We start from the raw sequence: 25,134 nt of genomic DNA on the forward strand, positions 1-25,134 counted from the left end.
ACGCCGAGGAAGACAGGGCGGCCATGTTGCTTCTTTTCCTGTTGGATATGTTTGTGTATGTTCTAGCAGCCCTGCAGTGATGTGTTGACATGATAACTCTCATCTACACTGAAATATCTCATCAGCTGTTGGAAGTAGTGGTTCAGATATTCATGGTCCCCAGAGGAGGAGTCCCGCTGACTTTCCCCAGGGCGCCACCGTGAGGGGGACGTCTCTGGAGTTGAGATGTTGTGTTGACAGCTACTGGATTGTTTTCCGGTTGGTTTCAGGTTGAGAATAGTTTGTTGTTATAAGAGTGTTTGTCACCTTTTTAATTTAAAATATTGATTAGACACGAGTTATAAATGTGTGAGTTTTTATTGTTATTTTCATTTTCATTCCTCCGCGCCGGCGACAGTCAGAGCAGGAGCCATATTGTCAAAGTTCAAAGGTCAAGGTCACGGTGACCTCACTAAACATGATTTTGGAAATTTGAACGCAATATCTGGAGAACTCCTCAAAGGGAATCCCTTCAGATTCGGCACAAACATTCACTTGGACTCAAGGATGAACCGATTACACTTTGGTGGTCAAAGGTCAAAGGTCAAGGTGACATCAGAAAACAATTGACAGAATTTTACTCTTGTTGTTGTTGTTGTTTTGATGCATTCAGTTAAAACCCAAGACAATACATGTGTGCAGTGTTGTGCAAAGGTTCAAGGCAGAGAAAATAAAGTGAGGATGCTTTCAAATATGATGCCATGAGTCGTTTTTATTTATCGATTAACGATACAAAGCGCTGTGCAGGATCTGCTGCGACTCCAGCTCCAGTTCTCCTCAGCACACAACTGCACTCAGTGTTTCGGGTTCTCGGCAGGTTGCTAGTTCCAGGGATCTTGGTCCTCTGTCTCTGCATGTGATCCCACTCACTCCATGATGTGGAGGTCAGGACTCTGTGCTGATGGTTCTTAATGTCTCTGGCTGTTGTTTCGTGCTGCAGAATGAATATGAGACGGATCCGACGCCTCCTCATGTTTAGATTCTCATCCAGCGAGGTGCCGCAAACTTTTCTACGGTAGAGGTTAGGCTGCACTCGTAGTCACATCTCCGTCCTGGATGCTTCACATATTTAATGGCTGTGTTCAACACTTCACTCTCATTATCTGGGAAACTGTCCGCTGCTGTAATCACTCCAGTATGTGTAAGGGAGGTGCGTTTGGTAACAGTACCAACACGGCTGTGGAGTGAGTGTGTGCAGATGTGTCTGCGGCGCATGTGGTGCCCGTAGGTGTGTGTGCAGCGTCGGGCGTTGTAACATGGGCAGTGTGTGCGACCTTTGACCCTGAGCTGAGAAGAGAGGAAACTGTTGTTGTTGTTGTTGTTGTTGTTGGTATTGATATATCATCTGCTGATACTGGTGTTGCTGTGATGTTGGTTGTGACCTCTGTTGCCAAGGCAACCCCATCTGCTGACACTGAGATGGTTGTGGAAGCAGAGGGTTGTTGAAGCTCTGTAGCCCTCCTCCTCCTCCTCCTCCTGCTCCTCTTCCTCCTCCTGCTCCTCCTGCTCCTCCTCCTCCTCCTCCTCCTCCTCCTCCTGCTCCTCTTCCTCCTCCTCCTCCTGCTCCTCTTCCTCCTCCTCCTCCTGCTCCTCCTCCCCCTGTGTTCTCGTCCTCTCTCTCAGACAGGTGTCGGCGGATGGTGACGAAGGTGTTATCGCTGTGATTCTCGGGCAACACCTCCAGGTGAAGGGTGGATACGACCCCGGGAGGGCGGGGCAAGAAGGAGAGAGGGGTGAGGTTAGGAGGAAGGGAGGAAGGCAGGGAGAAAGACTGGACAAGTGGAGCACTTTGAATCATCCGCCTTTTCTTGTTATCATCTTGCTGCCTCTGCGACGTCGTCTCTCCCGTCTCCTCCCGTCCGGCACCGTCCTCTCCTCCACACTCCGGCGAGCTCCTCTCTGTTTCAGGTGTTTCTGCTACGACAGGCCCAGAGCAGCTGCTGCTGGAGGAAGACTCTGATTCTGACTCACAGTCCACCTCCGGACCAGAGTCCTCGGCTGAAGAGCTGGACTCCCCGTCGCCCCCCCGCCGAGGCATGGAGCTGGCCTTCTGGTTGTAGCAGCCGGCACAGCGGGACAGACCGAGGAACTCAGGGCCTGATCTGGACTGGACACAGAGGGAGATAAGTCAGACAGTCAGGCACAAATATATATTAACATAATATAATAATATATATTTTACTATTAAAGAATATAAACATCTACCTTTGGTTGTTTTGGACTGTCCTCGGACACAGACATGCTTCCTCTGAGTTCCTCTGTTCAGATAAAACAAAAGATGATTAAACCCTCCAGCAGGATGTGGCAGCAGGTTCCTGCTTCTCAAACAAAACTGAATATCTCAAGGTGTTAGACACTTGAAATATGAGACATTTAAAGACATCGCTGTCAACATTTTTGACATTTCATAAGATAAAAAATTAATTAATGAATTGAAAAAATCATCAGAAAATGTATCAATGATAATAAACGATAGTTGCAAGGTTAAAAACTGTCAACAAATATATATATATAAAGGATATATATATATATATATATATTTATATTAAAAAAAGTACTTACCCATAGCTCCACTCTCTCCTCTTCAGGTCCAGGATTCAGCGACTGTCAGGTCGAGCCGACAGCTGCTTGACGTACCTGCATCTGTTCATGTGAAGGAGTGTACACACCCAGGTGAGCGTACGTGTCTCTGAGTCATGTCTGTGCAGAGTGTGCACAGTCATCACTGTCAAAGACGCAAAGATAGACACACACACACACACACACACACACCCTCTGTAAACACACTCCAGGATCGTCCTCCAGGCCCCTCGAAGCAACAGCACCACCCTCCCTGGTCCTGACTGTCACCACATTATTTGATTTATTCTACTGTTGTTTTAGTAGTTTTTTATATTTATTGACACACACTATTTAATACACAATACGAAACAAGCATACATTCACTTCAGTTTAAAATATGTTTTTTATTTATACAATGAAAAGTCCGACACAACCACACATCACCTCGTGCAGAGACACTTAAGGCATGAAAATCTCTCTGTCACTGGTTTGGCCAGGTTCAACTGGGCGTCAGTGAAAACATCTACAATAAAGAAAAATAATTCAGTCGTAATTCAGCAGTTTACTTCAGTTATTTGTTCCTCCTGTAAACAAGACGCTGAGCTCAAGGAGAAGGAATATTTGGACATTTTTGATGAGATGAGTTTATTCGCAGAGAAGTTTGATGACCACTCTCGTATCTGTGTGCGTCATGCGAAGCTGCATTAGCTTAGCTTAGCACAAAGACGGGAAACAGGTGAGTCTAAAGGTAACAAGATCCACCTACACGATTATGGATTACGTGCTGGATCAATAGGAGAGAGGCATCAGTCTTCTCTTGCCAAGGAAGTGATGTACTGACCAAAAAGTGTGGCACTATTCCTTTAAAGAGACAGTTTGTCCAAGATGCTGCTGTTGAGTCAAAACCATATTGTATTGTATATATTATATATTTGGGGAGAGAAATTACAGCAAATGTTCATTGTATTTTGATCTGCTCTCAATTTAACTGTTTACCAATTAATTTGTAGCTGTTTTAAGCTTTAGCTACAAAATCCAATTTACGTTTAAGTAAAATAATCTGACTGGAAAACAAATGATCCTGTGAAGATAAAAAAAATAATGATAAAATCACTAGTTATTTAACATCAGCAGCAGAACATGGAGCCAACATGTGTGGCTGAAACTGTCTCTGATCACAGACTGAGCTCTTGTTTTACTGGAAACGACCAGAAGCCTTTGGAGAAACATTTCCTCACAGTATTTAAGAGAAAGTGAAGGGATCAACAGTTTTTCCGCATGTTCATGGCAAATCCTGAACACACACATTTTGGTAGAAGTAATACAAGAAAGAAGTCTTGTATGTGTACATACTGGTACTGTTTTATATAAGGCTGCAAAACATCCTTTAAAAAAATGAGACACAAACTAGTAACAATAACTGTTCATTAAAAAAACAACAACATTAATTTCATTTTCACTGTTTTCGGCCACAGTGCCTTTTTCACTGTCGTCCTTTTTTTCAGAGCACAAACATTCAATAAAAAAAAAAAAAAGGACTGGGTTGAACTCTAAAGTGCAAAACATACTTACTGTGAGGTTACGCAACTGAATTAATTTTATTCTCTCTAATGACTGTTTGAAAGTGAAGTGAAAATACCTGAAAGATTCGGACTTTTAGGAAGTTTCATGTACGACAGCTGCGGTCAGAATCCACAGCATGTGAATGTTAAGGTAAATAGAAATGCACTATATCCTCAAAACATGGTTTTGGTCAAGGCTGACGTGGGAAGGAGTGAACTGGTTTAGGATGGGTTCAGCAGGTGACATCTCTCTCTTACAGGAAACAGACCCAAGATCAGTTTAATCCTCCAGCGTTTCGGTCTCACCTCCACGATTGTTTACGTCACGATTGTTTGTGTTCAGCTTGACGTCTTTTGCGTGTGTTTAAATATGTCACAAGACTTCAGAGGTGATTCATCAAGACAGGAAATCAGATTCACGGGTGTTAGCTTTGCTGGCTGACATCTGTCAGTGGTTTCAATGCCTGGATTTTCTAGCTGCGCATCAAAAATCAAACATGCTAAGTTGTTTGCTTTGGCAGAGACAGGTAGAGCAGCTGACAACAATTAGCAAAAGACGTCACCTGAACCTCCTGTCAGTCACTTTAAGCTCTCATTCAGGTTGGCCCTGCGAGCTCAGTGCACTGTGACTCAAGAGACTTTAAACATTTAAACTGATTAAACACACACACACAAAAAAAAGCAACACATCCAGGTTCACACAAAAACGAAACGGCACGACCAAATTCAGTCAAGAAAAACAAATACTAAAGTGCTGCAGGTGGAACAACGAATCAAAACAAAGTTCCCAGGGAGACACTGAGGCCTGAGGAACTCGTCCAGGCATGGAAGTTGTTCCTAGGGTTGTAGTTCGTACAGTTTCTTACTCCACGCACAGAAAAATCTGACTCAGAAAGTAAGAAAGTAAAAACTGAAACAACCTTCTGACTGATGTTCACGTGTTGCCAAACTGCTGCAGATATTTCTTTGTATTTATTTATTTATTTATCTCTTAAGTTGCAGTGTATTGAGCTTCCCGGGCCACCGTACTTATTTCTTTTTCAGGGTCACGTTTGGATGGAATATCGCCACCAAAAGGCAAATAAATACTGAAGAAATACAAACATTAAAAGGCAGTAACTTGCGCACATTCACACGTTTCTGTGATTTACAGACTCCGTTCACCTGATCTGACTTGTCTTTGCAGTGCAGGTGAAAAACATCCAGTTCAAACCGGAGTCTCGTCCTTCTCCTCACCCCAGTTTCAAAGACCAAAGCTCTGTTCTGGCTGAACTACGAGAAGGTTTGTTGGAAAAACAAAATACAAAAAACAATGGCACATTTAATGTAGATCATTGCATCGGTGCAAACTTTGGCACCCGAGCTCCTCGGCTCTCTGCGTCTGTAAACTGCAACAGAGAGGAACTGGCCCTCAGGAGCCTGCGAAGGTGCCGCTCATCGGTCCTATTCATCCTCAGCTACACTCCCTCCTGGAAGAGGAAATGGAGAAGATGCTCCGGGGGAAGGAAAGAAAAAAAATCTGATGAGTTGTTGAACATGTGGGAAAGGCAGAAAATACTGACGCTGCTGTGACACGGTCGCCGGGTGTCGATGTCCCAACAACTCAAAAGTCTCTGTACATTCTCAGGTCCATTTAAAACAGTGAACAATCATCTAAAACTGTCCAGAAAACAGGAATTCACAGTTATTTTATATATATATTCATACTGTGCCAGGGTGCTGCCTAATACCATCACAGTCATTATTTGATTGCCACTAACAAAGTCGACTAGATTAACTGGGGTTATCTGCTCTAACGGTAAGTTTTCATTCACTCGTCCGCTCACAGATTTCTCCAGGATTTGAGCGTCTGAAGTCTGAAGTCTGACTCTGACGTGAGTCCATGGTGTGAATGTGGCGACTTGTTGATCCGTAGAGAAAGTTAAAGCGTTGTGTACTCCTTGTCTTCTCTGTCTCTCCAGTGTGTGCTGTGCAACTTAAAGAAAGCCTTAAAGAAAAACTAATTATGATTCCAAAGTGCACGTGTTTGGCAGTCAGCTGACTTCAGAGAAAAAGCACAAGAAAGGACGTTCCTGGTAGAAGTCAAGTGTCGGCCGATTTAATAAAAGATGACGTCAATATCTCACTGATATTGATCTTGTCATTGTTCTTGAGCCCTCACAGAGTTCAGAGGTCAGCAGGGTTCGGGTGGACGTCAGGTTTTCAGATGGACAGGTCGGTGTCTGTGTCGGTGGGTGTGGTCTTCGGGCTCGTGCTGCCTCCTCCTCCTCCTCTCTCCTCAGGAATGGAGGACGGGTCACCGTTGAGACTGGGTAGCACACCTGGAACACACATCAGCTTTTACAGGTGAGTTGTGTCTTGAATCTGAACTTTAAAAGTCCTGGATAAAGTTGATAATTAATAAAGCAGATAGATCAATAATTACTCAGTGTAAATAGACTGAGTGGCTACTGTAGAAAAATGATTTCGCAAAAAATCTTTAAAGTTTGTTGTGGAAAGTAAATAATAATAAACTGATTATAATGTTACTCTAAGGATGAAGAACACCTAGCCAAACGAATAATACAACAGTCCTGCAATAAATCATCCTCACATAAAGTTTATATAAGGTTATATAGTTAAATTTCAGGTGTACCTAATAAACTGGCAACTGAGAGTAAGTACAGGTAGCGCTGTATCTATAGTTTCAGAGAAAGGAACTGATATGTGGCCGTAAATACTGAGGAAAGCTCTTGGAAAAGTATTAATGCTAGTTTGGTTCTAATTACAGGTAAAAGGAGACACTGTTCACTTTGTACGTGCAGAAGTTAAAGTACAGGAAGATTCTTTGTTTATAATATCCACTCAGCTGATAGTTAGTATAGTTCCTGAAATATAACAACTTAAAAGCTTTTACAAATATGTGGGTCCTTTATTCTCTCAGAACACTGTCAATTTCTCTTTATTTAGTGCCAAATTAAATAAGCTCCTTCCAGGAACCTTACTAGGAAATTATGAAGAATTTACAGGACCCATAAAATAAAGTGTTGCTGTACGCACGCTATAAAAATGTCTTACGCTCAGTATCATAAACAGAGCTGTCGGAGCATGTCCTGTTCCTGCGCTGGCTCGTCTTTTGACCTGCGCTCACGTACTCCTTCAGCACACCTGACCTGAGGAAAGAAAAGGAAAGAAAAGTGTGATAAAAGCTCAAATAGGAAACTTTCGTAATTAGTGTGTCGGCCGCTTCATTTAAGACATCTGCCAGGAAATAAATTATACTATATAGTTTTTTTCTTTACAGTAATAAATAAAACACAGACGTCAATTTCAAAATATATAATGAAAGCACAGAGAAACGTTTTACAGATTATATCCTAAATAAATTCCCTCACCCTTTAATTTATGAACAACACAAATAATTGTTTGTTTATTTCCACTCTCACAGTTTACTGTGATTGTGACTTTTCTTATCTTGTCTCATAATCTGTCCATGACATCTGCCCTTTGTTCCAAATATCACAGAAACTTTTTATTCCGCAAAGTGACGTAAAGGAGAAGGAAAGAAAAAAGGAGCTTTGGATCCTCCCTGTCCTTTTAATCAGCACATTTTGAGACATTAGGAGGTGGAGAAGTCAAAGAAACCACATAGTTTCTCGTTCACCTGACCTTGGCTTGTTCTCTTTCATCAGCTGCAGAGCAGTTATTACCGTTTGGTTGTAAAGGTCAGTAAAAATGTTAATTCATTTTCTCATGTTGTGTGGACGTTAACCACAACTTACCAGAAAACCCAACATGTAACCACGAAAGGACAAGAAACGAGTTTAATTAAAGTAATATAATATATAATTAATCAGTGTTTGCATACCTGTCTGCTGTAAGGGTGGAAGACCATGTGACATTATTTATGAAATTCCCTGCTGGATCATGTGATACTGAACCTGCTGTATTTATTAACAGAACAGCTGTCGTGTGACACTAAATCAGATTTCTTTGATATTAAAACTCACTATTACAACAAATCTGTCCATTAGTCTTCAAGGCTTCTTTCAATTAGTTTTTTTTTTGGTTGTTCAAGATGCTGCAATGCTGCCCCCTGGAGGCCACAGTGAATAATAACTCAAGGATTCAGTAAACGTGACATCTTTAAAGTCAGAGTGCAGTCTGTTCTTATATAGACAGCATGGGGACAAAGTTTAAATAAAGCAGGTTTAACAGGAATATCTTTTTAATTTGGGGTAATCCTACTTGGTGTTTTTGTTTTTAAATGGTATCATTATCAAACATTTTATTAATTGTTATTGTTCTGTTTTTGATCCAGTTCAGTAACGTAAAAAACACTCTGGGCTACATCTTTGCATGAAAACTGCAATACAAATAAAGTTAATTAATTTTCTTAGTTAACTCAGTAACAAAGTGTGTGTGTGTGTGTGTGTGTGTGTGTGTATGTGTGTGTGTTTGAGTGTGTGTGTGTGTGTGTGTGTGTGTGTGTGTGTGTGCGTGTTTCAACTCACCTGTCAAAGCTGTATGTTCCAGGGTGACTGATCGACCTCTTCATCTGGACAGAAAGACAGAAGCAGAGACATGTTTACAGATTCCTACAGTTCTGCAGCTTCCTGAATGTCTCAGTAGCAGTAAAAATTTTTTATTAATTTCTGCATGGTGAGCCGCCCACAGCTAAACCTTTATTTCTTCTAAATGGCTCTGAAAGCAGACAACAGTGTCATTTACACTTCCATCCAATTTATTAAAATCTAATTTATTTCCTCTAATCATTTTTGCAATACACATCTATTTAATTAGATTTCTTTTTGGCATTTTTGGGATTGTTTTCTTGCAGAGACCTCCAGGGCATCAGGCAGTTGATGGACATGAAAACACCAACAGAGAAATAACAATAAAACACAAACGTAGTTAGAATTGAATGTAGTTTGTGTGATATTCAGGTCTGTAGAAGATGATTTTCATACTGTCTAAAAACCACCACCACCAGGAATAGTGTAAAGAAGAGGGACAACTTGAGCGACTGGTGAGGAGGGTGGTGTCTGGAAAGTAACTACACTGAGAAGACGCCATTAAGTTTCTTTTTTCACTGTCAACAGGACACATTTCCTTGTAGACTTAATGTACTTTTTGGATTTAGCAGGAGAGAGTGTAATTACCCTTTCAGGAGGTCGGAGGTCAGGGGTCAAACTGTGGTTAGCCAGGGTCATACATTCCTCCAAAGTCCTGATAAAAGTTGCACAGGTCGCACTGAGGAGAGAGGCCTGAAGACGGAGAGAATAATTAATATTCCTATAATGACTGTTTTTTTCTTATTGCATCAGGACCCAAATAATATGAATTACATTTCTTTATATGTACAATTTGTTGGAATGTCAACTGACTAATCAATTAATCAACTAACCATTTAAGTTAAACAGTACATGACATATACAGTATATACATAAATGACCCTGCTATAAAACATAGTGAATGTTAATTATGATTTTCTTTAACTAAACGATAAAACGAAAACATTTACAACAATCAAAAGAAAGGAATATTTTGCTGTGTTGTTTACCTCAGAAGTGGGCGTGGTGTCTGTGTCGGCGGTGTGCTGTGATTGGATGGTTTGGACCTGCTGGACGAGGAGGTCGCAGTACAGACGAAGTTCAGACATCTTCGTCTTCAGACAGTCTGGACCTGGGGATGGACAAACGCTGAGAAATATTAATTTGGAATATACTGTATATGGAATATACAAATTATTGAACAATAACATGTTATTTTTCACAGGTTTCTGCAGCTTTTTACAACCATTTCAACACCATATAAAGTGCAATTTAATACCTTTTTTCTTGGTCACATGGGTCAAAGAATGATAGAAAACCAGCAGGGACAATGAGACACACAATGTACAACATGTCACAGCTGGTTAACCTTACCATTTTTGCTGTTATAATTAGCTGGTTGGAATGAAATTATTACTTTCTCAGCGTACAAGTAAGAAATAAAAACAAGCTTCTGCTTAAGAGCATGGCACACACTGTATTTATGAATAAATATTTTACCACAGATAATGTCGTCACAATTTTTTAATCAAAAGCAAAATAACCCACTTTAACTTTACATAATAACACACTATTATGAGAATGAATTCATCTAACTCTAAACTGTTTGTTCAGTTTGTTTAAAAGTAATTTTCCCACAGAAAGAGGAACCAACAGACATGCTGGTAGTTCGTGCAGATTTCTTATATAAACATTGTGTACCTCTGTGATTGTGACTTTCCAGTGTTCCAGCTTTGGACGAGCCTAAAGCCACCAGCCACCTCTGTCTCTCCGCAGCGTTCACAGCTCGGACGTAGAAATGCTGCTCGCCGGGGATGATCAAATCCAGACGCGTGGGATCTGTCGGATGAACTGAAACGTAAGGAAATATTAACGGAGTTTGATGGATGTGTGGAAATCATATAACAGGGATTTCAAACAGCAGTCTAACCTTTAATGTCACACACAGACATCTTGATGGATCCTTTGCTTCCTTTACCGACGTCGTCCTCGCTGTCGTAATAAGAGATGACTCCATTTTCTAAGACGAACCAGCGTGGCTGCCAACCTGAGGACAGACAACAAAGTGTTAATAACTGTGTGTTTTTAATCAAAAGAATGATTAAAACAAGGGCGTAGGTTTGGTCTCAACATTGGTAGGGATGCAACAAGCCCTCAAAAACAATGCCCATATGCAAATGTAATATATGTCATAGTACAGTATGGCATAAAAAGTCACAAAAACGACAGAGTTAAGTAAGGTGAAAAAATGTTGTATAGTAAGGCATAAAAAGTCATAGTATATAAAGGCGTAGAAAGTCATAAAATTGTCATATTATAGTAAGGCATCAAAACATGATAGTATAGTAAGTCATGAAAAGTCATAAAAAAGACAGTATAGGAAGGTATGAAAACATCATAGTGTGGTAAAGTACAAAAAGTTGAAGTACAGTAAGGCATAAAAACAACATAGTATAGTAAGGCATAAAAAGTCATAGTATAGTAAGGCATATAAAGTTTTTAAAAAATCATAGTATAGTAAGGCATAAAAAGTCACAAAAACGTCATAGTATAATAAGGCATAAAAAGTCACGAAAAAGTCATAGTATAGTAAGGCATAAAAAGTCATAGTATAGTAAGGCATAAAAAGTAAAAAAAAAATCATAGTATAGTAAGGCATAAAAAGTCACAAAAACGTCATAGTATAATAAGGCATAAAAAGTCACGAAAAAGTCATAGTATAGTAAGGCATAAAAAGTCATAGTATAGTAAGGCATAAAAAATCATGGTATAGTAAGGCATAAAAAATCATAGTATAGTAAGGCATAAAAAGTCACAAAACTTCATAGTATAATAAGGCATAAAAAGTCATAGTATAGTAAGGCATAAAAAGTAAAAAAAAAATCATAGTATAGTAAGGCATAAAAAATGAAAAAAAAATCATAGTATAGTAAGGCATAAAAAGTCATAGTATAGTAAGGCATAAAAAGTCATAGTATAGTAAGGCATAAAAAGTCATAGTATAGTAAGGCATAAAAAGTAAAAAAAAAATCATAGTATAGTAAGGCATAAAAAGTGAAAAAAAAAACATAGTATAGTAAGGCATAAAAAGTCATAGTATAGTAAGGCATAAAAAGTCATAGTATAGTAAGGCATAAAAAGTAGAAAAAAAATCATAGTATAGTAAGGCATAAAAAGTCATAGTATAGTAAGGCATAAAAAGTAAAAAAAAAAATCATAGTATAGTAAGGCATAAAAAGTCACGAAAATGTCATAGTATACTAAGGCATAAAAAGCCATTAAATCGTCATGTATAGTGAGGCAAAAAACATCATAGTAAAGTAAGACATAAAAAGTCACAAAAACGTCATAGTATAATAACGCATAAAAAGTCATGAAAAAGTCATAGTATAATAAGGCATAAAAAGTCATAGTATAGTAAGGCATAAAAAGTGAAAAAAAAACCATAGTATAGTAAGGCATAAAAAGTCATAGTATAGTAAGGCATAAAAAGTCATAGTATAGTAAGGCATAAAAAGTCATAAAAAGTCATAGTATAGTAAGGCATAAAAAGTCACAAAAACGTCATAGTATAGTAAGGCATAAAAAGTCATAGTATAGTAAGGCATAAAAAGTCATAGTATAGTAAGGCATAAAAAGTCACAAAAACGTCATAGTATAGTAAGGCATAAAAAATCATAGTATAGTAAGGCATAAAAAGTCACAAAAACGTCATAGTATAGTAAGGCATTAAAAGTCACAAAAACGTCATAGTATAGTAAGGCATAAAAATTAAAAAAAAAATCATAGTATAGTATGGCATAAAAAGTCATAGTAAAGTAAGGCATAAAAAGTCACAAAAACGTCATAGTATAGTAAGGCATAAAAAGTCATAAAAAGTCATAAAAAAGTCAAAGTATAGTAAGGATAAAAAGTCACAAAAACGTCATAGTATAGTAAGGCATTAAAAGTCACAAAAACGTCATAGTATAGTAAGGCATAAAAAGTCATAGTATAGTAAGGCATAAAAAGTCAGTATAGTAAGGCATAAAAAGTCATAGTATAGTAAGGCATAAAAAGTCATAGTATAGTAAGGCATAAAAAGTCACAAAAACGTCATAGTATAGTAAGGCATAAAAAGTCATAGTATAGTAAGGCATAAAAAGTCATTGTATAGTAAGGCATAAAAAGTCACAAAAAAATCATAGTATAGTAAGGCATAAAAAGTCATAGTATAGTAAGGCATAAAAAGTCACAAAAACGTCATAGTATAGTAAGGCATAAAAAGTCACAAAAATGTCATAGTATAGTAAGCATAAAAAGTCATAAAAAGTCATAGTATAGTAAGGCATAAAAAGTCATAGTATAGTAAGTCATAAAAAGTCATAGTATAGTAAGGCATAAAAAGTGAAAAAAAAAACATAGTATAGTAAGGCATAAAAAGTCATAAAAACGTCATAGTATAGTAAAGCATAAAAAGTCATAGTATAGTAAGGCATAAAAAGTCATAAAAAGTCATAGTATAGTAAGGCATAAAAAGTCACAAAAACGTCATAGTATAGTAAGCATAAAAAGTCACAAAAACGTCATAGTAAGTAAGGCATAAAAAGTCATAGTATAGTAAGGATAAAAAGTCACAAAAACGTCATAGTATAGTAAGGCATAAAAAGTCACAAAAAGTCATAGTATAGTAAGGCATAAAAAGTCATAGTATAGTAAGGCATAAAAAGTCACAAAAACGTCATAGTATAGTAAGGCATAAAAAGTCACAAAAACGTCATAGTATAGTAAGGCATAAAAAGTCAAAGTATAGTAAGGGATAAAAAGTCACAAAAACGTCATAGTATAGTAAGGCATAAAAAGTCATAGTATAGTAAGGCATAAAAAGTCAAAAAAACAACATAGTATAGTAAGGCATAAAAAGTCACAAAAAGTCATAGTATAGTAAGGCATAAAAAGTCATAGTAAAGTAAGGCATAAAAAGTCACAAAAACGTCATAGTATAGTAAGGCATTAAAAGTCACAAAAACGTCATAGTATAGTAAGGGATAAAAAGTCACAAAAAGTCATAGTATATAAGGCATAAAAAGCCATAAAATCGTCATGTATAGTGAGGCATAAAAAGTCATAGTATAGTAAGGCATAAAAAGTCATAGTATAGTAAGGCATAAAAAGTCACAAAAACGTCATAGTATAGTAAGGCATAAAAAGTCACAAAAACGTCATAGTATAGTAAGGCATAAAAAGTCATAGTATAGTAAGGCATAAAAAGTCATAAGTCACAAAATGTCATAGTATAGTAAGGCATAAAAAGTCACAAAAACGTCATAGTATAGTAAGGGATAAAAAGTCACAAAAACGTCATAGTATAGTAAGGCATAAAAAGTCATAGTATAGTAAGGGATAAAAAGTCACAAAAACGTCATAGTATAGTAAGGCATAAAAAGTCATACTATAGTAAGCCATAAAAAGTCATTGTATAGTAAGGCATAAAAAGTCACAAAAAAATCGTAGTATAGTAAGGCATAAAAAGTCATAGTATAGTAAGGCATAAAAAGTCACAAAAACGTCATAGTATAGTAAGGCATAAAAAGTCACAAAAACGTCATAGTATAGTAAGGGATAAAAAGTCACAAAAACGTCATAGTATAGTAAGGCATAAAAAGTCATAGTATATTAAGGCATTAAAAGTCACAAAAACGTCATAGTATAGTAAGGCATAAAAAGTCATAGTATAGTAAGGCATAAAAAGTCATAAAAAAGTCAGAGTATAGTGAGGCATAAAAAGTCACAAAAAAGTCATAGTATAATAAGGCATAAAAAGTCATAGTATAGTAAGGCATAAAAAGTGAAAAAAAAATCATAGTATAGTAAGGCATAAAAAGTCATAGTATAGTAAGGCATAAAAAGTCATAGTATAGTAAGGCATAAAAAGTCATAAAAAAGTCATAGTATAGTAAGGCATAAAAAGTCACAAAAACGTCATAGTATAGTAAGGCATAAAAAGTCATAGTATAATAAGCCATAAAAAGTCATTGTATAGTAAGGCATAAAAAGTCACAAAAAAATCGTAGTATAGTAAGGCATAAAAAGTCATAGTATAGTAAGGCATAAAAAGTCACAAAAACGTCATAGTATAGTAAGGCATTAAAAGTCACAAAAACGTCATAGTATAGTAAGGCATAAAAAGTCATAAAAAAGTCAGAGTATAGTAAGGCATAAAAAGTCACAAAAACGTCATAGTATAGTAAGGCATAAAAAGTCACAAAAACGTCATAGTATAGTAAGGGATAAAAAGTCACAAAAACGTCATAGTATAGTAAGGCATTAAAAGTCACAAAAACGTCATAGTATAGTAAGGCATAAAAAGTCATAGTATAGTAAGGCATAAAAAGTCATAAAAAAGTCAGAGTATAGTGAGGCATAAAAAGTCATAGTATAGTACGCCATAAAAAGTCATAGTATAGTAAGGCATAAAAAGTCACAAAAACTTCATAGTATAGTAAGGCATAAAAAGTCATAGTATAGTAAGGGATAAAAAGTCACAAAAACGTCATAGTATAGTAAGGCATAAAAAAATCATAGTATAGTAAGGCATAAAAAGTCATTGTATAGTAAGGCATAAAAAGTCACAAAAACGTCATAGTATAGTAAGGCATAAAAAGTCATAGTATAGTAAGGCATAAAAAGTCATAGTATAGTAAGGCATAAAAAGTCACAAAAACTTCATAGTATAGTAAGGCATAAAAAGTCATAGTATAGTAAGGGATAAAAAGTCACAAAAACGTCATAGTATAGTAAGGCATAAAAAGTCATAGTATAGTAAGCATAAAAAGTCATTGTATAGTAAGGCATAAAAAGTCACAAAATCGTCATAGTATAGTAGGCATAAAAAGTCATAGTATAGTAAGGCATAAAAAGTCACAAAAACGTCATAGTATAGTAAGGCATAAAAAGTCACAAAAACGTCATAGTATAGTAAGGCATAAAAAGTCATAGTATAGTAAGGGATAAAAAGTCACAAAAACGTCATAGTATAGTAAGGCATTAAAAGTCACAAAAACGTCATAGTATAGTAAGGCATAAAAAGTCATAGTATAGTAAGGCATAAAAAGTCATAAAAAAGTCAGAGTATAGTAAGGCATAAAAAGTCACAAAAACGTCATTGTATAGTAAGGCATAAAAAGTCATAGTATAGTAAGGCATAAAAAAGGTATAAAAAAGATAGTATAGTAAGGCAGGAAAAGTCACAAAAGAGTCATAGTATAGTATGGCATGAAAAAGTCAATTATAGTTGTCATGGCCCTACCAAATCTCTAGGTGGTTTTCTTTCTCCCTTGTGTTTCTGTGATTTTCCCCTGTTGTGTCTCGGTGTATGACATTTTGCCAAATTGTTCTCTACTGTGTTAAATGCACTCAAGCCAGCCTCCAGCAAGTCTTTGCCTGTCAAACAATCTCACCAGAAGATCCTCCCGCCTCCATTCCAACCACACCACCAGAGGAACTCTGCTACTGTTTTCATTAAAACCAATGTTATCCCCTCACTGTGTGCGTGTCTGCTTCGGGTTACGAAAATGAAAGAATTGTTACAATAGTGAGTAAAAAAGTCACATTAAAATGAAGTCATTTTATATATTTGACATAAAAAGTCAAAAATGGACACAGTATAGTAAGGCATAAAAAGTAAAAAGAAATCATAGTATAGTAAGGCATAAAAAGTCATAGTATAGTAAGGATAAAAAGTCACAAAAAACGTGATAGTATAGTAAGGCATTAAAAGTCATAGTATAGTAAGGCATAAAAAGTAATAAAAAAGTCATAGTATAGTAAGGCATAAAAAGTCAAAAAAACGTCATAGTATAGTAAGGCATAAAAAGTCATAGTATAGTAAGCCATAAAAAGTCATTGTATAGTAAGGCATAAAAAGTCACAAAAAAATCATAGTATAGTAAGGCATAAAAAGTCATAGTATAGTAAGGCATAAAAAGTCACAAAAACGTCATAGTATAGTAAGGCATAAAAAGTCATAGTATAGTAAGGCATAAAAAGTCACAAAAACGTCATAGTATAGTAAGGCATAAAAAGTCATAGTATAGTAAGGCATAAAAAGTCACAAAAACGTCATAGTATAGTAAGGCATAAAAAAATCATAGTATAGTAAGGCATAAAAAGTCATTGTATAGTAAGGCATTAAAAGTCACAAAATCGTCATAGTATAGTAAGGCATAAAAAGTCATAGTATAGTAAGGCATAAAAAGTCACAAAAACGTCATAGTATAGTAAGGCATAAAAAGTCACAAAAACGTCATAGTATAGTAAGGCATAAAAAGTCATAGTATAGTAAGGGATAAAAAGTCACAAAAACGTCATAGTATAGTAAGGCATTAAAAGTCACAAAAACGTCATAGTATAGTAAGGCATAAAAAGTCATAGTATAGTAAGGCATAAAAAGTCATAAAAAAGTCAGAGTATAGTAAGGCATAAAAAGTCACAAAAACGTCATTGTATAGTAAGGCATAAAAAGTCATAGTATAGTAAGGCATAAAAAAGGTATAAAAAAGATAGTATAGTAAGGCAGGAAAAGTCACAAAAGAGTCATAGTATAGTATGGCATGAAAAGTCAATTATAGTTGTCATGGCCCTACCAAATCTCTAGGTGGTTTTCTTTCTCCCTTGTGTTTCTGTGATTTTCCCCTGTTGTGTCTCGGTGTATGACATTTTGCCAAATTGTTCTCTACTGTGTTAAATGCACTCAAGCCAGCCTCCAGCAAGTCTTTGCCTGTCAAACAATCTCACCAGAAGATCCTCCCGCCTCCATTCCAACCACACCACCAGAGGAACTCTGCTACTGTTTTCATTAAAACCAATGTTATCCCCTCACTGTGTGCGTGTCTGCTTCGGGTTACGAAAATGAAAGAATTGTTACAATAGTGAGTAAAAAAGTCACATTAAAATGAAGTCATTTTATATATTTGACATAAAAAGTCAAAAATGGACACAGTATAGTAAGGCATAAAAAGTAAAAAGAAATCATAGTATAGTAAGGCATAAAAAGTCATAGTATAGTAAGGGATAAAAAGTCACAAAAACGTGATAGTATAGTAAGGCATTAAAAGTCATAGTATAGTAAGGCATAAAAAGTAATAAAAAAGTCATAGTATAGTAAGGCATAAAAAGTCAAAAAAACGTCATAGTATAGTAAGGCATAAAAAGTCATAGTATAGTAAGCCATAAAAAGTCATTGTATAGTAAGGCATAAAAAGTCACAAAAAAATCATAGTATAGTAAGGCATAAAAAGTCATAGTATAGTAAGGCATAAAAAGTCACAAAAACGTCATAGTATAGTAAGGCATAAAAAGTCATAGTATAGTAAGGCATAAAAAGTCACAAAAACGTCATAGTATAGTAAGGCATAAAAAGTCATAGTATAGTAAGGCATAAAAAGTCACAAAAACGTCATAGTATAGTAAGGCATAAAAAGTCATAGTATAGTAAGGGATAAAAAGTCACAAAAACGTCATAGTATAGTAAGGCATAAAAAGTCATAGTATAGTAAGCCATAAAAAGTCATTGTATAGTAAGGCATAAAAAGTCACAAAAGAATCATAGTATAGTAAGGCATAAAAAGTCATAGTATAGTAAGGCATAAAAAGTCATAAAAAAGTCATAGTATAGTAAGGCATAAAAAGTAAAAAGAAATCATAGTATAGTAAGGCATAAAAAGTCATATTGTAGTAAGGCATAAAAAATCAAAAAAACGTCATAGTATAGTAAGGCATAAAAAGTAAAAAGAAATCATAGTATAGTAAGGCATAAAAAGTCATATTGTAGTAAGGCATAAAAAATCAAAAAAACGTCATAGTATAGTAAGGCATAAAAAGTCACAAAAACGTCATAGTATAGTAAGGCATTAAAAGTCACAAAAACGTCATAGTATAGTAAGGCATGAAAAGTCATAGTATAGTAAGGCATAAAAAGTCATAAAAAAGTCAGAGTATAGTGAGGCATAAAAAGTCATAAAATCGTCATAGTATAGTAAGGCATAAAAAGTCACAAAAACGTCATAGTATAGTAAGGCATAAAAAGTCATAGTGTAGTAAGGGATAGAAAGTCACAAAAACGTCATAGTATATTAAGGCATAAAAAGTCACAAAAACGTCATAGTATAGTAAGGCATAAAAAGTCATAGAATAGTAAGGGATAAAAAGTCACAAAAACGTCATAGTATAGTAAGGCATAAAAAGTCATAAAAAAGTCATAGTATAGAAAGGCATAAAAAGTCAAAAAAACGCCATAGTATAGTAAGGCATAAAAAGTCATAGTATAGAAAGGCATAAAAAGTCAAAAAAACGCCATAGTATAGTAAGGCATAAAAAGTCATAGTATAGTAAGGCATGAAAAGTCATAGTATAGTAAGGCATAAAAAGTCATTGTATAGTAAGGCATAAAAAGTCACAAAAAAATCATAGTATAGTAAGGCATAAAAAGTCATAGTATAGTAAGGCATAAAAAGTCACAAAAACGTCATAGTATAGTAAGGCATAAAAAGTCATAGTATAGTAAGGCATAAAAAGTCATAAAAAAGTCATAGTATAGAAAGGCATAAAAAGTCAAAAAAACGCCATAGTATAGTAAGGCATAAAAAGTCATAGTATAGAAAGGCATAAAAAGTCAAAAAAACGCCATAGTATAGTAAGGCATAAAAAGTCATAGTATAGTAAGGCATGAAAAGTCATAGTATAGTAAGGCATAAAAAGTCATTGTATAGTAAGGCATAAAAAGTCACAAAAAAATCATAGTATAGTAAGGCATAAAAAGTCATAGTATAGTGAGGCATAAAAAGTCACAAAAACGTCATAGTATAGTAAGGCATAAAAAGTCATAGTATAGTAAGGCATAAAAAGTTACAAAAACGTCATAGTATAGTAAGGCATAAAAAGTCATAGTATAGTAAGGGATAAAAAGTCACAAAAACGTCATAGTATAGTAAGGCATAAAAAGTCATAGTATAGTAAGCCATAAAAAGTCATTGTATAGTAAGGCACAAAAAGTCACAAAAGAATCATAGTATAGTAAGGCATAAAAAGTCATAGTATAGTAAGGGATAAAAAGTCACAAAAACGTCATAGTATAGTAAGGCATAAAAAGTCATAGTATAGTAAGCCATAAAAAGTCATTGTATAGTAAGGCACAAAAAGTCACAAAAGAATCATAGTATAGTAAGGCATAAAAAGTCATAGTATAGTAAGGCATAAAAAGTCATAAAAAAGTCATAGTATAGTAAGGCATAAAAAGTAAAAAGAAATCATAGTATAGTAAGGCATAAAAAGTCATATTGTAGTAAGGCATAAAAGATCAAAAAAACGTCAAAATATAGTAAGGCATAAAAAGTCATAGTATAGTAAGGCATTAAAAGTCATAAAAAAGTCATAGTATAGTAAGGCATAAAAAGTCATAGTATAGTAAGGCATAAAAAGTCACAAAAACGTCATAGTATAGTAAGGCATAAAAAGTCACAAAAACGTCATAGTATAGTATGGCATAAAAAGTGATAGTATAGTAAGGCATAAAAAGTCATAAAAAAGTCATAGTATAGTAAGACATAAAAAGTCACAAAAACGTCATAGTATAGTAAGGCATAAAAAGTCATAGTATAGTAAGGCATAAAAAGTCATAAAAAAGTCAGAGTATAGTAAGGCATAAAAAGTCACAAAAACGTCATAGTATAGTAAGGCATAAAAAGTCACAAAAACGTCATAGTATAGTACGGCATAAAAAGTCACAAAAACGTCATAGTATAGTAAGGCATAAAAAGTCATAGTATAGTAAGGGATAAAAAGTTACAAAAACGTCATAGTATAGTAAGGCATAAAAAGTCATAGTATAGTAAGGCATAAAAAGTCACAAAAACATCATAGTATAGTAAGGCATAAAAAGTCATAGTATAGTAAGGGATAAAAAGTCACAAAAACGTCATAGAATAGTAAGGCATAAAAAGTCATAGTAGAGTAAGCCATAAAAAGTCATTGTATAGTAAGGCATAAAAAGTCACAAAAGAATCATAGTATAGTAAGGCATAAAAAGTCATAGTATAGTAAGGCATAAAAAGTAAAAAGAAATCATAGTATAGTAAGGCATAAGAAGTCATATTGTAGTAAGGTATAAAAAGTCACAAAAACGTCATAGTATAGTAAGGCATAAAAAGTCATAGTATAGTAAGCCATAAAAAGTCATTGTATAGTAAGGCATAAAAAGTCACAAAAGAATCATAGTATAGTAAGGCATAAAAAGTCATAGTATAGTAAGGCATAAAAAGTCATAAAAAAGTCATTGTATAGTAAGGCATAAAAAGTCACAAAAGAATCATAGTATAGTAAGGCATAAAAAGTCATAGTATAGTAAGGCATAAAAAGTCATAAAAAAGTCAGAGTATAGTAAGGCATAAAAAGTAAAAAGAAATCATAGTATAGTAAGGCATAAAAAGTCATATTGTAGTAAGGCATAAAATATCAAAAAAACGTCATAGTATAGTAAGGCATAAAAAGTCACAAAAACGTCATAGTATAGTAAGGCATAAAAAGTCATAGTATAGTAAGGCATAAAAAGTCATAGTATAGTAAGGCATAAAAAGTCATAAAAAAGTCAGAGAATAGTAAGGCATAAAAGTCACAAAAACGTCATAGTATAGTAAGGCATAAAAAGTCACAAAAACGTCATAGTATAGTAAGGCATAAAAAGTCATAGTATAGAAAGGGATAAAAAATCACAAAAACGTCATAGTATAGTAAGGGATAAAAAGTCACAAAAACGTCATAGTATAGTAAGGCATAAAAAGTCATATTGTAGTAAGGCATAAAAAGTCACAAAAACGTCATAGTATAGTAAGGCATAAAAAGTCATAGTATAGTAAGGCATTAAAAGTCATAAAAAAGTCATAGTATAGTAAGGCATAAAAAGTCACAAAAACGTCATAGTATAGTAAGGCATAAAAAGTCACAAAAACGTCATAGTATAGTAAGGCATAAAAAGTCATAAAAAAGTCATAGTATAGTAAGGCATAAAAAGTAAAAAGAAATCATAGTATAGTAAGGCATAAAAAGTCATATTGTAGTAAGGCATAAAAAGTCACAAAAACGTCATAGTATAGTAAGGCATAAAAAGTCATAGTATAGTAAGGCATAAAAAGTCACAAAAACGTCATAGTACAGTAAGGCATAAAAAGTCACAAAAACGTCATAGTATAGTAAGGCATAAAAAGTCACAAAAACGTCATAGTATAGTAAGGCATAAAAAGTCACAAAAACGTCATAGTATAGTAAGGCATAAAAAGTCATAGTATAGTAAGGGATAAAAAGTCACAAAAACGTCATAGTATAGTAAGGCATAAAAAGTCATAGTATAGTAAGCCATAAAAAGTCATTGTATAGTAAGGCATAAAAAGTCACAAAAGAATCATAGTATAGTAAGGCATAAAAAGTCATAGTATAGTAAGGCATAAAAAGTCATAAAAAAGTCATAGTATAGTAAGGCATAAAAAGTCATAGTATAGTAAGCCATAAAAAGTCATAGTATAGTAAGGCATAAAAAGTCATAAAAAAGTCAGAGTATAGTAAGGCATAAAAGTCACAAAAACGTCATAGTATAGTTAGGCATAAAAAGTCACAAAAACGTCATAGTATAGTAAGGCATTAAAAGTCATAAAAAAGTCAGAGTATAGTAAGGCATAAAAAGTCACAAAAACGTCATAGTATAGTAAGGCATAAAAAGTCACAAAAACGTCATAGTATAGTAAGGCATAAAAAGTCATAGTATAGTAAGTCATAAAAAGTCACAAAAACGTCATAGTATAGTAAGGCATAAAAAGTCATAGTATAGTAAGTCATAAAAAGTCATTGTATAGTAAGGCATAAAAAGTGATAGTATAGTATGGCATAAAAAGTGATAGTATAGTAAGGCATAAAAAGTCATAAAAAAGTCATAGTATAGTAAGGCATAAAAAGTCACAAAAACGTCATAGTATAGTAAGGCATAAAAAGTCATAGTATAGTAAGACATAAAAACGTCATAGTATAGTAAGGGATAGAAAGTCACAAAAACGTCATTGTATATTAAGGCATAAAAAGTCACAAAAACGTCATAGTATAGTAAGGCATAAAAAGTCACAAAAACGTCATAGTATAGTAAGGCATAAAAAGTCATAGTATAGTACGTCATAAAATGTCATTGTATAGTAAGGCATAAAAAGTCACAAAAACGTCATAGTATAGTAAGGCATAAAAAGTCATAGTATAGAAAGGGATAAAAAGTCACAAAAACGTCATAGTATAGTAAGCCATAAAAAGTCATTGTATAATAAGGCATAAAAAGTCACAAAAAAATCATAGTATAGTAAGGCATAAAAAGTCATAGTATAGTAAGGCATAAAAAGTCATAAAAAAGTCATGTATAGTAAGGCATAAAAAGTCACAAAAACATCATAGTATAGTAAGGCATAAAAAGTCACAAAAACATCATAGTATAGTAAGGCATAAAAAGTCACAAAAAAATCATAGTATAGTAAGGCATAAAAAGTCATATTGTAGTAAGGCATAAAAAGTCATATTGTAGTAAGGCATAAAAAATCAAAAAAACGTCATAGTATAGTAAGGCATAAAAAGTCATAGTATAGTAAGGCATTAAAAGTCACAAAAACGTCATAGTATAGTAAGGCATAAAAAGTCATAGTATAGTAAGGCATAAAAAGTCATAAAAAGGTCATAGTATAGTAAGGCATAAAAAATCATAGTATAGTAAGGCATAAAAAGTTACAAAAACGTCATAGTATAGTAAGGCATAAAAAGTCATAGTATAGCAAGGCATAAAAAGTCATAAAAAAGTCAGAGTATAGTAAGGCATAAAAAGTCATAAAAAGTCATAGTATAGTAAGGCATAAAAAGTCATAAAAAGTCATAGTATAGTAAGGCATAAAAAGTCACAAAAACGTCATAGTATAGTAAGGCATAAAAAGTCATAGTATAGTAAGTCATAAAAAGTCATAGTATAGTAAGTCATAAAAAGTCATTGTATAGTAAGGCATAAAAAGTCACAAAAGCGCCTATATTAAGGCATAAAAAGTCACAAAAACGTCATAGTATAGTAAGCCATACAAAGTCACAAAAACGTCATAGTATAGTAAGCCATAAAAAGTCATTGTATAATAAGGCATAAAAAGTAACAAAAAAGTCATAGTATAGTAAGGCATAAAAAGTCATAAAAAAGTCAGAGTATAGTAAGGCATAAAAAGTCACAAAAACGTCATAGTATAGTAAGGCATAAAAAGTCATTGTATAGTAAGGCATAAAAAGTCACAAAAAAATCATAGTATAGTAAGGCATAAAAAGTCACAGTATAGTAAGGCATAAAAAGTCATAAAAAAGTCATAGTATAGTAAGGCATAAAAAGTTTAAAAAAATCATAGTATAGTAAGGCATAAAAAGTCATATTATAGTAAAGCATAAAAAGTCAAAAAAACGTCATAGTATAGTAAGGCATAAAAAGTCACAAAAAAATCATAGTATAGTAAGGCATAAAAAGTCACAAAAACGTCATAGTATAGTAAGGCATGAAAAGTCACAAAAACGTCATAGTATAGTAAGGCATAAAAAGTCATAGTATAGTAAGGTATAAAAAGTCATAAAAAAGTCAGAGTATAGTAAGGCATAAAAAGTCACAAAAACGTCATAGTATAGTAAGGCATAAAAAGTCACAAAAACGTCATAGTATAGTAAGGCATAAAAAGTCATAGTATAATAAGGCATAAAAAGTCACAAAAACGTCATAGTATAGTAAGGCATAAAAAAATCATAAAAAAGTCATAGTACAGTAAGGCATAAAAAGTCACAAAAACGTCATAGTATAGTAAGGCATAAAAAGTCAGAGTATAGTAAGGCATAAAAAGTCACAAAAACGTCATAGTATAGTAAGGCATAAAAAGTCATAGTATAGTAAGGCATAAAAAGTCACAAAAACGTCATAGTATAGCAAGGCATAAAAAGTCATAGTATAGTAAGCCATAAAAAGTCATTGTATAGTAAGGCATAAAAAGTCACAAAAACATCATAGTATAGTAAGGCATAAAAAGTCACAAAAACGTCATAGTATATAAAAAGGCATAAAAAGTCACAAAAACATCATAGTATAGTAAGGCATAAAAAGTCATGAAAATGTCATAGTGTAGTAAGGCATAAAAAGTCATGAAAATGTCATAGTATAGTAAATCATAAAACCGTCATAGTATAGTAAGGTATGAAAATGTCACAGTATAATAAGGCATAAAAAGTCACAAAATCGTCATAGTATAGTAAGTCATAAAAAAGTCATAGAATAGTAAGGCATAAAAAGTCATAGTATAGTAAGTCATAAAATCGTCATAGTATACTAGGACATAAGAACGTCATAGTATAGTAAGTCATAAAATCGT

At 34.1% G+C, this 25,134-nt stretch overlaps 2 protein-coding genes and 1 long non-coding RNA gene across 5 annotated transcripts in view; 1 reads left to right on the plus strand and 2 right to left on the minus strand.

Annotated features, from left to right (window-relative positions):
- LOC130181295 (YEATS domain-containing protein 2-like) lies at positions 1 to 2,733 on the minus strand. The gene is made up of 3 exons (XM_056395358.1): positions 2,602 to 2,733; positions 2,245 to 2,297; positions 1 to 2,146 (listed from the first exon to the last, which is right to left on the minus strand). Exons 1-3 carry the CDS (start codon positions 2,603 to 2,605, stop codon positions 1,139 to 1,141), a joined length of 1,065 nt encoding a protein of 354 aa, XP_056251333.1. The 5' UTR covers positions 2,606 to 2,733; the 3' UTR covers positions 1 to 1,138.
- On the plus strand, positions 2,617 to 12,103 carry LOC130181297 (uncharacterized). 2 transcript variants are annotated; one of them, XR_008829560.1, is made up of 4 exons: positions 2,617 to 2,712; positions 6,327 to 6,509; positions 10,419 to 10,553; positions 10,644 to 12,103. It is a non-coding gene; the product is annotated as an uncharacterized LOC130181297 (long non-coding RNA). The 2 variants fall into 2 exon arrangements; XR_008829559.1 differs by having other exon boundaries at positions 2,626 to 2,712; positions 6,318 to 6,509.
- plekha3 (pleckstrin homology domain containing, family A (phosphoinositide binding specific) member 3) overlaps positions 2,986 to 25,134 on the minus strand; it is a 25,807-nt gene continuing 3,658 nt past the window's right edge. The window contains exons 2-8 of one of the 2 annotated variants that reach the window (XM_056395360.1): positions 10,626 to 10,742; positions 10,397 to 10,546; positions 9,706 to 9,827; positions 9,305 to 9,409; positions 8,657 to 8,700; positions 7,221 to 7,315; positions 2,986 to 6,484 (exon numbers count right to left, since the gene is read on the minus strand). In XM_056395360.1, the coding sequence (XP_056251335.1) occupies positions 6,366 to 6,484; positions 7,221 to 7,315; positions 8,657 to 8,700; positions 9,305 to 9,409; positions 9,706 to 9,827; positions 10,397 to 10,546; positions 10,626 to 10,742 (752 nt within the window). In that variant the 3' untranslated portion in view covers positions 2,986 to 6,365. Of the gene's footprint in view, positions 6,485 to 7,202; positions 7,316 to 8,656; positions 8,701 to 9,304; positions 9,410 to 9,705; positions 9,828 to 10,396; positions 10,547 to 10,625; positions 10,743 to 25,134 lie in introns of both variants that reach the window. The other variant, XM_056395361.1, reaches the window with a different exon arrangement.

This window comes from Seriola aureovittata, chromosome 14, assembly GCF_021018895.1.
Source record: "Seriola aureovittata isolate HTS-2021-v1 ecotype China chromosome 14, ASM2101889v1, whole genome shotgun sequence".
Classification (NCBI taxonomy): domain Eukaryota; kingdom Metazoa; phylum Chordata; class Actinopteri; order Carangiformes; family Carangidae; genus Seriola; species Seriola aureovittata.